The following is a 13,845-nucleotide window of genomic DNA, read 5'->3' as shown; positions in this document are numbered from 1 at the left end:
TGATGTAGCTTCTTCCAAGTTTTGCTTGAACCCCACAACTCATTCTAAAGCTCCAAGAGGATAGTGGGGAATATCTTGAGGTGCTTCAAGGCAAGTTTTGGAGAAGACAACTGTTGAGGATCAAGATCTTGAAGAGTTCTACAAAGGTATGACTTCAAACTCTCATATATTAGATGAACATACTTTAGTTTCTGCCAAAATTAATGAATTAGAATGTTATTGATCCTTGTTACTTCCGCTGCATGTTAATTTACTCTTACAATGTATTATGCAACGGTTATCAATGTAGCTCCATAACTGGTATGCCTCTTTTATTTTGCTTAATAGATGTGTGAACTAATTGGATATTGGTTTCACTATCTCCTTTTCTCTATGATTAATTCGTTTGAAATTAAATAGTGCAAACTTTGGATTATTATTGAAGTGGTTTTTTAGCCTTTGAGTTTTCTTGTTCAACTTCATATTTAGAATAAAAGATTTGTTGCTTTCAATTAGATATTACTTGTATTTTCTGAACACAACTTCTTAATTTATTATTTTGTATTAGTATTTTATTGCCCATTTTCTAGTTGTTTATCAGAAAACCTCTTAGTTTGTTCATTTTTAATTTTTTCTTTTTCTTACTAGAATGCCCCTCCTCTTGAGAGAACATTTCTCAGAATGGGCTGATTTCAACATTGATGCATTCTCTACAATAACCCTTAAAGGCAATTCATATGCATATTCAGGCATAAGACCCACAAGATTTACTGGAAGCCTAATCATCGAGTTAAATTTCTTTTCATTATTGAGTTGAGTTGTTAGGTTTGATAACTTTGTTTAATTTGTGTTTGTAAGTCTATAAGATATATTGTTGATTAGGTATAAGTCTCATTCTTTAAATTTTAGAGCTCTATGTATATATTGATCAATGTAACTTGTTGATAACTTAGATTTTAGAGCTCTATGTATATATTAATCAAGGTATTTTATTGTTGAAAGTTGAATTGTATATATAACAACAAATAAGATTTTATTTTGTGCATGTATAGATAAAAGAAAATTATTATTGATTTGTAGTGCATAAGTAAAAAAAAAGTGTAAATGTATTTTTATTTTTTCAATAATAAACCCATGACAGACATTTGATAACGAACAATTATTGATAAAAAAACAGGTGAAAAACCAATAATAAAGATGATGTTAAATGCCGGTTGAAAACTGACATTGAACATAATTGGCATTGAAATCTTGGTCATCTATAATGTCGGTTTTAAATCAATATTAAAGACTACCAACATAGAAGACCTTTTATAACATGATCTTCAATGTCGGTTTTCAACTTGTGCCCCTATAATGTCAGTCTTAAACCAACATTAAAGCCTAGTTTTATAATAATGTTTGGTTTTTTTTTTTTTTTTTTTGTATAAAATTGGACATATTAGCTTGTATTTGGAGAAAACTAAAAAGTATTGGTTCTTATCGATTTTTTATTTAACAAACAAATCAAAATCGAACCGAACTGAATCGAGGGTATATATATTCTTAAAAATAAACTGTTAGATATCTTTTAGTATCTTAATTATTATGGTATATATGTATTTGTCGTTTAGGGAAAAAAAAAAAGATAATTTATCATGGCACTTGTATGTTTAAAAAAGTGCCATAAAAAACAAAATTTTCAAATTTCAACTTTTATATAATATATAGAGAGAGAAAAGAAATATACCCAATTTTAATATAAAATTAGCAAGAAGAACCAAATCAAAATAATGGTGAGAATAAAAAATTGGAAAATAAAAAGAAAATGCAAAAAAATCGAGAACTAGACCAATAATAAACGGAACCAAATAAAAACCAATCTATTTTGTTTTGTTCTTTATTAGATATTGGTTTGGATTCCATCTTTATAAAATTAAGACCCCATCTGATAACTATTTAGTTTTTTATTTTTATTTTTTAAAATTAAGTCTGAAATTTGGATGTGAAAATAAGGATTGTTTTCAAATATAAGAAAATGAATCAAAATTATTTACAAATAATAGTAAAATATCACGGTCTTCTATCGTGATCTATCACAGATAGACTGTGATATTTTATAAATATTTTTAGCATTTTTATTATTTAAAATGATTTTTTACGAAAATAATGCTCATAAGCTTAATTTTAAAAAATAAAATCGTGGGATTTAATTTTTTCTTGATTGGCACCAAATGGACAAAACCAGTATCACCCGTAATCAGTAGTATGCATGTATTATTATTATTATTATTATTTGAAACATACGAATGAATTATTAGAGCCACACATTTTTTTCTACAAAAAAATAATAATAACAAAGGCAAGTACCAGTAAAATGATTGTTTTGGAAATTGAAAATTAAAATATATATTTTTAAAAATGAAAATTCAAAATTCCAAAATGAAAATATAAACCCATTAAAATCATCCAATTACCAGAAATGACGTACTAAAAGAGCAACCAAACAGATGCCTAAAGATCCACCCACAAAAACAAGCCCAACTGCACCGCCAACCGTAGTCACCACCTCCAAGCACCCTGCAATTAGGGCAAATTTCTTCAAAATCTTACCATCAAAACTGCGATCGAACTTCGCGCCGTCGCTCATCGACAAATACCTCCAGCCATTATCGAATTCGAGTCCTCCGCGCCGTGCTGGAAGCGGAATCCGCCGCTCCTTCTTCCTCAAATCTTCCATTCTCGCTCTCAACACCGTCAAATTCGCGTCCACGATGTCCTTCTGATTCTCTGCAGAACATACAAAACAGATTTGTGTTTAAGAAAGTAAAGAGATGAAGATCGTCGATATTACAGAGACAGAGTGCGCGGCTAAGGACCTTCATCGCCGACGCCGCCGTGGCATCTCGGAGCTCTGCGGTGGTCGGACGGTCTTCGCCGCGTGGAAACTGGGCTGTGGAAATGAAACGATGGGAAACGAGCGGAAGCCATTTTGCACCATACTGTGTGTGTGGAAGTTGGTTGTGATTCGAACTAAAGCCTTCTATTTATATGATACTTGGTTACTTTGATGATAGTGATCAACCGCCGGACGAATAAGAGACGCTATAAGATCAAAAAAAAGGAAAGCCCGGGACTAAAATAGATATTTTCAAAAGTTGAGAGGTTAAAATGAAAATATATAAAATAAAAATTTAAAAATCAAAATAAAACTAGTGCTTACAAATTTTAAAATGAAGATTAAATAAGAAACATGTCTAAAGTATTAGTAGATATAGTATAATGTAAAAAGAAATTATAAACAAAATTTAGATATTTTATCCGTGATAAATTAGGGTTGGTAACGGGGACGGGATGGGGATTCTCTGTCGAGGAAATGGGTCCCCACGGGAACCCATTCTTTTTTTTCTAATATATATATATATAAATATATAAATATTTGTAATTAATATATATATATTGAAAATATAAAAAAAAAAATTAATCGGGGACGAGGTGGAGATACCATCCATGTCCCCGACCGAGGACCAGTCAAACCGAGACTCGACCTTGCGAGGATTTTTTCCAACCTTATGATAGACCATATCGTTGATAGAATGAATCTATCATTGAGATCATATCTCTAGTAAGAGTTTATTAACGATAAAAGCCTATTGCGGATAGACTTTACTATGTTTGCATTTTTTTTTTTTTAAATGGCAATAGGCTTTGCTATATTTGCAATTTTTTTAAAATTCTATTATATGGTTGGTTATTATCCTAAAAAATTAGGGTTCATAACTCAATTGATATAAAGTTCATACTATCGAGTTCAATTTTTCCACCATACATATTGTCAATATATAAAGAAAAATAATTGGTAGATCTTTACTATCTCGTGCAACTCATTTAAGTGTTCGGTCACACAAGTTATCACGTGATAAAAATTTTTTCTGAAGAAGATAAGTGTGTGTGATTGAAAGGTATGATGAAAATGGAAGTAGCGCTTTCAAGTATTATATATATAAAAATAATATAAACTAGTAGCTTTTTAGAAAAAGTTAAATGTATAGAATTATAATGTAAACCAATAGTTTTTATATAATTAAAATGTAAACCAATGGTTTTTAGAAAAGGTTAAATGTTTAAAAATGGTCGCTGCATTTTCTAAGTGACGTGTTTTTAAGTGGGCACTAAAATTTTGTAAGTGATGTGTGTTTTATCTACTTCTTGTACTCTCTCTTTTTCTTTTTTTTTTAATAATAGGATTGATAAATTTTTTTTAGTTGATTAAACACTTAGAAAGTGAAATATTTATAATTTCTTGATCAGTTATGTCTAAACTAATTTAATTATGTTAAAGTTAATTCGAATGATTAATTTTATTGATTTCTTGCTTACCCTCGTTTTAAGGGTAAATAGACACTAAATTATATGAAAAAATTTAAAGTTCGTAATCTTTTAATATATATAAACTTACAGTATAAAGAGATTGAAAGACAACCTTACTTATAATTTAACCCAACCATGTAATATTAAAGAATCGAAGGGAGATGATGAACAAATATTGAATTCTTTTTTTTTTCTAATGTTTTGTGTTAATTTTATAGGGTGTAGCTTCCTTTTTCTTTTTTCTTTTTTTTTGGGGGGGCTAGTTTGTTTGTATCTTGAGATATAAAATCAAGGCTTGTTTTTAATAAAAGAAAATAAGTCAACTTATTTATAAATATAGTAAAATTTTGTTATTTTCCAATGATAGAACTAAGATAAACGTTTATCAATATTAGTGATAGATGTCTATCACAGTCTATCACTGATAGACAATGACATTTTGCTATATTTGAAATTTTTTTTAAGAATTTTACCATTTAAAACAATTAACCTAAAATCAATCTTATTAAATTTTGTCATCTAGTGATCTTAAGCCATGCATAAATGTAAAATTAGTACTTATTTTCATTTTGCATGCATTCTTTTTCTCTTAGATTTACGTGTGACCGTAAAATGAGTCAAATACATGATTGTAAAAGTTCAAAAATATATGTCTTAACTAGTTAAGTTATATATGTATATTCCAAATGGATACATATGGTCATGAATCGATATAAAAGCACTTATTTTTTTCACTAAAAATATCAAAATGAACGTAATTTAGTGGTAGTTAATATAAATATGTATTTCTTCTTCGAAGTCAGAAATTCAAATCTCCAGTTGTCACTTTATTGTACTAAAAAAAATCCAAATTCTTTATCTCATGCGCATGTGAGCTTACATATTATACATTTTTCTGACCAAACATCTCCAGGTTATTGCATTCAATAAATCCCTTCAACCAATTGTACTGGTTGAGGTTTAACTTATTTAACAAATTGTAAAGAGTTCAATATAGGATATATTTGATACCAATGTCAAAATTCTTTAACTCAAAAATATTAATTTCAAGGGTTCTTTTATTATTGAAGAAACTAAATCAAAATGTTGATTCTTTTTTATTTATTATTATTATTATTTAAGTTCAACAAATAGAAGTGAAGTCGAACTTCTTTAACTTTTTCATCCAAAGTATATGTCTAAATCAAGTTGGCTCAAAATATAATTCATTTAAGCGAAACTACATTATGATTTATGAGGTCATTTTATTGAAACGTCAATCTTCTTAGATAATGGAATTGAATGAATATACATAAACTATCCTAAGACCAACTCTATAGATAAAATTACTCCCTATATATTAATTATTATTGCATCATAATTTCAAATCTCAAATTATGTTATGTAGATCATCTTAATGAGATGATTCCAAAAATATTGGTAATTTTTTTTTAAAAAAAATTCCAATCCACAAAAGTTGGCAGCTGATTCTGATACATATCTTCTTTCCATGATTGAAGTTTGAAAAATAATTAGTGGGGCAAAATTTAGGATATGATTGTCATATAAAGGTATTTAAAATTTAAAAGAAAGATGCTCACATCCAAGTTTTGCTAAACAAGTGTCAATTTTTGAGGTTTTGGGCTCTTTGTTTTTTGAGTTTAAAATAATGTGTGATGGATCAGCCAATAGCCCCTTGACAAGATTGCCATTGCTATTTTCCATAGTCACATGGACATGTTTAATTTTTATTTTAACCCTTTTGTTTTGGTTTTGTTATTTTCAATCTTACTTGATTCCATAATGTAATAAAGCATATCAAGATGCATTTCTCCCTTTAGAAACAGCCTAACTAGTTTAAATATATACACTTTTGACTTAGAGATCAAATGTCTGAATCCCTTTACCCCACCTTACATGTCGTGAAATTAAAAAAAAAAAATACATTTTTACCTTTAAATTTTGAGTAAATCTTTATTTGATGCTTAGGTTTCTAGATTTTACACTAACTTTCTATTCATAAATATAAAATAATTATAATATAAAATCTTCAATTAATTTTAATAGTGGCCGAAAATTAATGAAAGCTATCAATAAAAAATCGATGCAAAATAATAATAATAAAAGTGGCCAACAAGTAAAATGTAAAATTTTGAAGTATAGGACCAAATCAAAACTATATTAAAAACTCAAGGGCAAAAATTTACATTTTAAAATCTAAGGACTAAATAAAATTTAAACCATTTTGGAATCTAATACAAACCATACTCAAGATATTATTTTTCTCTTTACTAAATCTAAAAGAAATTGAGAATTCAAATATTTATTTAGAAAAGATAAAACCATAAAAAGAAATTATAAGAAAGGTAAAAAAAAAAAACAAAAAAACAAACACAATTTCAAAGATTCAAATGATTATCAAACAAGACTTAAAGAATTTGAAAAAGACTTAAAGAATTTGAAAAGGAAATAAAAAACGAATATACATGGGTTAATTTGAATCTTTATGCCAAAGATTAAATTACAATTTACAAGAAGAAACATTATAGAAAAACCCATCTTTCAAAAATGGAAAAATAAAAGAAAACTAAAAATGGGGTGAATAGAGAGAAGAGATTGTGGTAGGTTGATAAAATGCATGTGTCAAGAACATAGGCAAAAGGAAGAGAGAATCTTATCATTCATTATTAAAAAAAACAAGGGAGGAATTTAAAAGAAGAGAAAGTACAAAAGTCCAAATAATTAAAAGCAGAATAAGTGCTGGAAGAAATGGTATTTTATGGACCCATATTTCACTTTTTCAAAGTTTACAAGATTTTGGGGCACAACAGAACAAGTACAGAATGCACTCTATTTTATAGTTGGTTTGGTAAAAAGTGTTTGCATATCTATGAATTGATGCTCTGTCCCGCAACAAAAATTACTTAAAATATCATTTTGATCAATGTTACTTCCAAACTTTTCTGTTTTGGGGGAAAAAACGACAATCAAAGTCCAACGCTCAACATGGAAAATCAGAACACTATTCTTTGACCTTCTAACCTAGACGAAGAAGAAGGTTGGACAAAAAGAAGAAGAAGAAATTAGCGATCACCAAAGAAACATTGACAATTTTCTTTATTTCGAACAGATCAACATCCAACCCTCCCAAAAAAATAAAAAAATAAAAAAAAGGGTCTTCACTCTTCATTGTCTTCCCTCCATAAAGTTGGAAAACAAATTCTCAGTCTTTCATGTATGGAAATTATTATTATTATTTTATCAATTTCAATCAAGATTAACGACAAACTAAAAGTAATTACCCATTTTAAAATTTATGGAAAGAGACCCAACTATTTGAACTTCTAAATGAGTTTAAACTACAGAGACCAAAGAAAGATTTAAGGAGAATGTAAAGGGCAAACATGAAGTACTTTTTTTATTTTCAAATTTTTAAATTCAACTTCAAACAAATCATATCGATTTCCAAGTACCATTCGCCGTCACCAACACAGCTGACACCTGAAGACTTTCCATTGATTCGGGAGGGTTTTGAATAACAGGTATCATAAAATTGAGAACAAGTATTGTTGTAAAGCAATAACTAACACAAAAACAAGTCTATCCTTCCAGGTTTTTTTTTTTTTTTTTTTTGCTAACATAATAGGGAGCTCAATTATTTTCTACAGGTTCTCAAAGGACCAAAGTGAGTATAACTCAACTAGCATAAAATGTATACCCTCGAACTAAAAGGTCTGATTCACCCATGTTGAAAGGGGTGTCTAAAAAAGGTCTGATTCACCCATGTTGAAAGGGGTGTCTAAGGTTACGTTACATCTAGGGACGGATTGTACATTCCTATATACAATAATAAAAGTCATCCCACCATATGAACATGGTTCAAGCGAAAGTATGAACCTAACACCAAACCATGTGGCTTCAAAAGTTAGTACGGAATCGAGAATCAGCCATGCAAGAAGTCTTCATTTATGCACAAATTGATTACAGTACTATGTCTCAGATATCCATGTTATCGAAGATATCTCCATCTTCCTCATAACCTATCCCGTCCAAATGAAATCCCTCGGCCACCAAAGTACTGCCACACCAAACAAAATGCAGTGATAAACGGGTATTAAATTAGTAGAAAGTCCTAGATGGAGGACCTTTTTGAAACCGCCTTTTAAATACTTAACGATTTTCACTTGGAAAACCTTTTTTAAGCATTTAAAAAGTCATTTCAAACAGGACTGAACCGACAATTTTACGCACCTTAAACACCAAAAGCGGAAGCTAACAACGCGCTTTAACTTTCTATTATAGAAGAAGAAATTGAAGGACCATCTGATGAAGCACACAGATATATCATTAAATGTTACAATCCTAGATGTCGAACTGACTAACATTTTAGGCAACCAATAGATAAGAACACATACATTGCCCCTCTCTCTATAGAGGGATCAGCATCAGAATTCGGGTTGTAACTGTAAATTTCACACTCTGCTAGTTTTACAGCCTGCATTTGAGTGGCTAGATGTCATGAATATTCCTAATATCGCCATTTATATCCATTTAAAACCGCAAATACCTCATCAAGAGCCTTATATGTCATCTCCAGTAAGGAACCACCCTCATTATTCTCAATCCATTCCTGCAAATTGGTGATCCAAGGATTTAAAAATGTAACAACCGGAAGTGTTGGTTATAATGAGTTCTTCATCAGGGCATTTCTTAAATATTATGACATAGAAATTTCAACCACATTAGGTGTCCAACCCTCTCCCCTCTCCAGTTCTCATGTCTCATAACTAAATAAACACCATGACGATAGCCACATCTCCATGAACATTCAAAATCAACAAATCAACAAAAAGGTCCAAAAGAAAGTAGATAGAGACATAATTTGATCCAAATCCAAGAAGGGTATCCTAATATTCACTAGTAAAGCTACTGAGCCCACAAGAAATAAGTTAGAAATAGTAAACAAAAGTAAAATTGCACCCTGCTCTTCGAGAAAAGGGAGCATTGGACAGAAAAGCTAATTCAGCAACATCTTCAACAACACCAAAATTGATAGTTGAGCAGCTAAATTATTACGTACCCATATGGACATCTCAACACATTAATAAGCACAAACAAGTACGACTATATATTACCTTAGATGCTTCTAACATATAAGCATCAAAGATCTGCTTAAAACTGTCCCAGCTTTCCTCTGTAAAGAACTGGTGAGCTTGCATTGCACTAGCAAACAACAAAGACGTATGAAAATATCATATAAGGAAGCACAATGAAACGACATAGAAACTTCCGTATAATCCATATAATGCAAAAATTCAGCACCAACGCACTAACTTGAGAGTATTAGACTTCGGGAAATGGAGAGACTTGAACTCTCAGCTCCTAGAGCAACAGTTCATTAAAACTGTCTGTCAATCCTTTTGACAACACTCCCAATTCTATTTTTATGAAAGGTAGGAATATAAAGTGGGTTGCCACGTCGCCCAATAAGCTGACAGTAGCATTACCCATAATCCTCCATCATGGTTTATTACAAAAACTGATGGTGGCATGCATGAAGTCGTGCACGTGCACTATTATTTTAGCAGATACCTGAAGTCATAATCCGGGTACACGTGATTGAGAGTGAGAACCAAGTATATCAGTGTCTTTCGGCTGCCATGAAGTAAAACTTGTCAAAGAACCACATAATACAATAAGCACCTAGAACATCATATGATTCATATCAAGGTTGCCATTCATCACCTTGATCTGCTCAATAAAAATTCATCTGGTGAAGAAGAGTCAGCATCAGATGATTTCCCAAGATAGTCAAGAATCTGAAAAAACATGAAGACGATAAATCAATACTTGGTAGCTAAAAACAATATTTCCCCAATTCAAATGCATGGCACATCCACATACAGAACCAAATAATGTGCAACAGCATAAATAAAAATTGAAAGTTGGAAAGTTTGACGCAAGGTTGCCCATTATTCGCATGAGTCCAGAGACTCGGAAATATGCAAACATGTTATAAGCAGATTGAAACATCCTTACCTCATTCTCCAAGCTTAAAGATAGTTTCTTATCTATTCCTGTATGTTTACCTAAGGAACATCAAAATAAAGAAAGTTTACACTTCAAGAAATCTGAAATACATTGACAGAAAAACATAAATTTTCAGTTCTACATGCAAGCACACATATTCTTACAAGAATAAGCTTCTAGGCATCCCTTGATAGTACGTTCTCCAAGATTCAAATGACTCAAGAAATCATTCAACCTATAATAACAGTCATACAAAATTCAAAATGAAGTAAGAGAAGACAATATGCCTGAAGAAAATATCAGAAGGGAAAATCGTTGAAATAGACCATGATTTGATTTAACAAGACAAACCTATCAAACGGGGTGTATTCTAGGAACTTCATTGGGTAACTTGCAGGCGGATATGGTAACTTCGTTGCTCACTGCTGAGTAGTATGGTATAAAGTCCCCTTCAATAGTACAGATGATATCTGTGATTCCATAAAACAGGGCACTTAATGTAAGTAGCACAATTATAATGTATAGAATTCTGGGTCTGCCAAGAATAGCATGAGATGCTGAAGAATTTATTATGAAAGTCAACAACCATTGGAAAGACTGGTAAAATGGAATACAATGTAAATAATTATCTGATCAAGAAATAAGGTGATAGCATACTATTACATACTGAATCCTGCATGAAATTATACTGGCACAGAACCCACGCTAGTAGTATGTGTAAATAATCAGGCAACTAAAAGCAATAAAAGGCAACAGCACTCGGAATGAATAACAATGAGAGAACATGAAATGAGAGAAAAGTTTCAGAATAACCAAATTATCAACACCCCTGTGACCCGTGAACTTTTTTTACAATTTTTCATTTTTTTTTTTTTAAGAAAATAAAATTAAAATGCTGCATGTGAACGAAGGATGCCACTTTCATCTAATAACTCAACTCTTCTCAAGCAAGTAATTCACCCTTGCTCCACATATTGTGATTAAAAACTAATGCCTCGTTTAATAACCATATGTGGGATGGGATTCCTCATTTAATAACCATATGATTTTTCGTTTTTGAAAAATTGTACTTTTTTCTCTAGCCTTCCTTTATAATGGTTTTCATCTTCTTAAACTAATAAATTTTAGCCAAATTAGAAAAACAAAAACAAGATTTTAACAACTATATTTTTTGGACAAATATCAATTTATATCCTTGAACTTTAGGAGTTGTATCAATTTAAACCCTAAACTAACAGTTATATCAATTTAAACTCTGAACTTTTGGGGTTGTATCAATATAAACTCCAAACTGTATCAATTTAAATCCTAAAATTTTATAAGTATATAATTTAAAAACCTTGAACTTCCATAAGTTCAGATGCATAAATTGATATTTGCCCTATTCTTTTCTTCTTAAATTTTCAAAATTTAACAAGTAGATAACAAAACAAAGCAACCCGTTGGTAAAAATAGATTCCATTGGTGGGAGTAGTTTTTATACATAAATTTCACAAACCAAAATTTTAAAACCAAATACTTAGGCACCATTTGATACCATTTCTTGTTTTCTTACAACTTCATTTCTCATAGTTCTCATCTTTCCTAACTAAACATTTGATTTAGCCAAAAGCCAAAAACAAAATGGTTATCAAACTATCAAACGATTAATCAATTAGATTCTTAAATCTGAAAAAAAAAAAAAAATCAAAGTCAACTAGTTCTCAAATCTTCCTAGAAAAACCCACAAGGTCGCTCTAGAAAAACATTTCAATCCCCGTTCAACTTTCTGAACTCCGAATGCAAAATTAGCACAACAACCATTCTCATCCCTACACACATTGGTTGATTAAGAAATTTCCCAGAAAAACAAATCAACAAGAAGCTCCATACACGATGAACTCTCAAAGAAAAGCAGCTCGCCACAGAACAATTAGAAAAAAAAAAAAAAACAAAAGGCCCAAACGAGTAATTGAACGAAATGCAACCTAAAATAACACGAATCGAGAGTACCTTTGTGACCAACGACGGTCTGCCGAAGATAAATTTGAAGCGTTAACGACTGGTTTCTCTTAAAAGATATGGTTTTTTTTTTTTTGTAATGGAATTGGGAATGAAACACAAATCTCGAAAATGGGTTCTTTCGATGCGAGCCCTAAAATCGAATATTCTACGATCTACCCAAAATTTTCGACTATCGGTGTCTCGTGTAGTTGGGAAGTCATGATTCGTAAACGACGCGTTTTCAGATTTTCTTCTGTTATCTTTGAAACGATGGGCCAACGTCTAAAAAGCCCAGCCCAATTTAAATGCACAGTTGGTCCAATTTCTAAGGCTGATCGTGAAAAATGCCTATAATTATTTTTTTAAAATAATAATAATAATAATAATGTGATATTATAATTTTGGTCAATCATCGTTCAATATTGGCATGTGTACTATAACATGTTCAATTTTAATTTATTTAATTATATTTAAATTTAGTCTTTACCATTAGTTTAGCGTTGATTTTATTAAAAAAAAGTATATAATATATAATAACTTTTCTATATCTCGTCATAAAGTACATGAAATTCATTTGTAAGTATAGAACCTTAAAAAAATCATCATGAAATTATAAAATTATAAGTCCAAAACATATATTTTTATTTTGAAATTAAATGTTCAAATCTCAATACTTAAAATTTGTTCCTCTTATTATATTTTGTCCGACTTATTTTTCATTTTCATATTTTTTTTTGTTTAATTTAATCTTTGACTTTTATCATCGTCCATTTTTGTTAAAGCTTCATACAACAAAAAGAAAAAAAAAAAGTAAAGGTTGAATTTGATTTGAAATTGATTTTAAAAGAAATTAAGTTTTTAATTAACAAATATTGATTTTATAAAAAATCTCCTAATTTTTCTAATTCTCTCTCCCCGCTCTCTCACATCTTACGTATTATTATTTTCTTCTCACACTTCCTAATCTCTTCACACTCTCACGTTCTCCTTCACCTTCCTCCCCTTTCACACAGTCTTTAAGTCATGGTAAGCTTTGACGTCTCTCTACATTTACCATAACATTTATTTTTCTTCTATAAATTGCCAAGGCGACTTACATACCAATCGGGGTCCTAATAAGGTTTCATTGTTGTTAGTTATTTCGATGAAATTTTGTTTACTTTGATTTGATATCAATCTGTCCTCTAATTATATGTTATCTTTTACTCTCCTCTTTCAAATTAAATATTAAATAAATTGATAGATATTAATTTCATATTTTTTCACTTGAAGATTGTATGTTTAGGGAGGCTAATTTACTGGATTTGATTTGAATATCAAGTACTATATCATCAATTAATTATTGTTAATTCGTAATTTTGTATATACCTATGTGTATAAATCTTAAATCTACTTTAATCTCATAATTTAAAAAAATGAAAATAAATTATGCACTGCAAATATTCCTTAAATTGAAAATTGGAGCAAATTAATATTAATTTTTGAGACATAATTGGAGCAAATTAAAATGATGTAAAGACCTGG

At 30.2% G+C, this 13,845-nt stretch overlaps 2 protein-coding genes across 3 annotated transcripts; both read right to left on the bottom strand.

Moving 5' to 3' along the window:
* Nucleotides 1-1,030: 1,030 nt before the first annotated feature.
* On the bottom strand, nucleotides 1,031-3,062 carry LOC120082131 (uncharacterized). Of its 2 annotated transcripts, XM_039037373.2 has the most exons (3): nucleotides 2,838-3,062; nucleotides 2,619-2,748; nucleotides 1,031-2,538 (listed from the first exon to the last, which is right to left on the bottom strand). In XM_039037373.2, exons 1-3 carry the CDS (start codon nucleotides 2,947-2,949, stop codon nucleotides 2,424-2,426), a joined length of 357 nt encoding a protein of 118 aa, XP_038893301.1. In that variant the 5' UTR covers nucleotides 2,950-3,062; the 3' UTR covers nucleotides 1,031-2,423. The 2 variants fall into 2 exon arrangements, with proteins under 2 accessions (XP_038893301.1, XP_038893300.1); XM_039037372.2 differs by having other exon boundaries at nucleotides 1,031-2,748; nucleotides 2,838-3,059.
* A 4,728-nt stretch (nucleotides 3,063-7,790) lies between these two features.
* Nucleotides 7,791-12,547, bottom strand: LOC120082229 (transcription regulator). Its single transcript, XM_039037506.2, has 11 exons — nucleotides 12,331-12,547; nucleotides 10,690-10,808; nucleotides 10,503-10,573; nucleotides 10,348-10,397; nucleotides 10,054-10,127; nucleotides 9,901-9,963; nucleotides 9,444-9,531; nucleotides 8,876-8,938; nucleotides 8,724-8,803; nucleotides 8,560-8,631; nucleotides 7,791-8,386 (listed from the first exon to the last, which is right to left on the bottom strand). The coding sequence occupies exons 2-11, from the start codon at nucleotides 10,719-10,721 to the stop codon at nucleotides 8,305-8,307; spliced, it is 675 nt and encodes a 224-aa protein (XP_038893434.1). The 5' UTR covers nucleotides 10,722-10,808; nucleotides 12,331-12,547; the 3' UTR covers nucleotides 7,791-8,304.
* Between the last annotated feature and the right edge of the window lie 1,298 nt (nucleotides 12,548-13,845).

This window comes from Benincasa hispida, chromosome 7 (assembly GCF_027475165.1).
Source record: "Benincasa hispida cultivar pf3 chromosome 7, pf3_genome.v1.1, whole genome shotgun sequence".
Lineage (NCBI taxonomy): Eukaryota > Viridiplantae > Streptophyta > Magnoliopsida > Cucurbitales > Cucurbitaceae > Benincasa > Benincasa hispida.
Note: the sequence above shows the minus strand (reverse complement) of the source record. Positions and strands in the feature narration are given on the sequence as shown.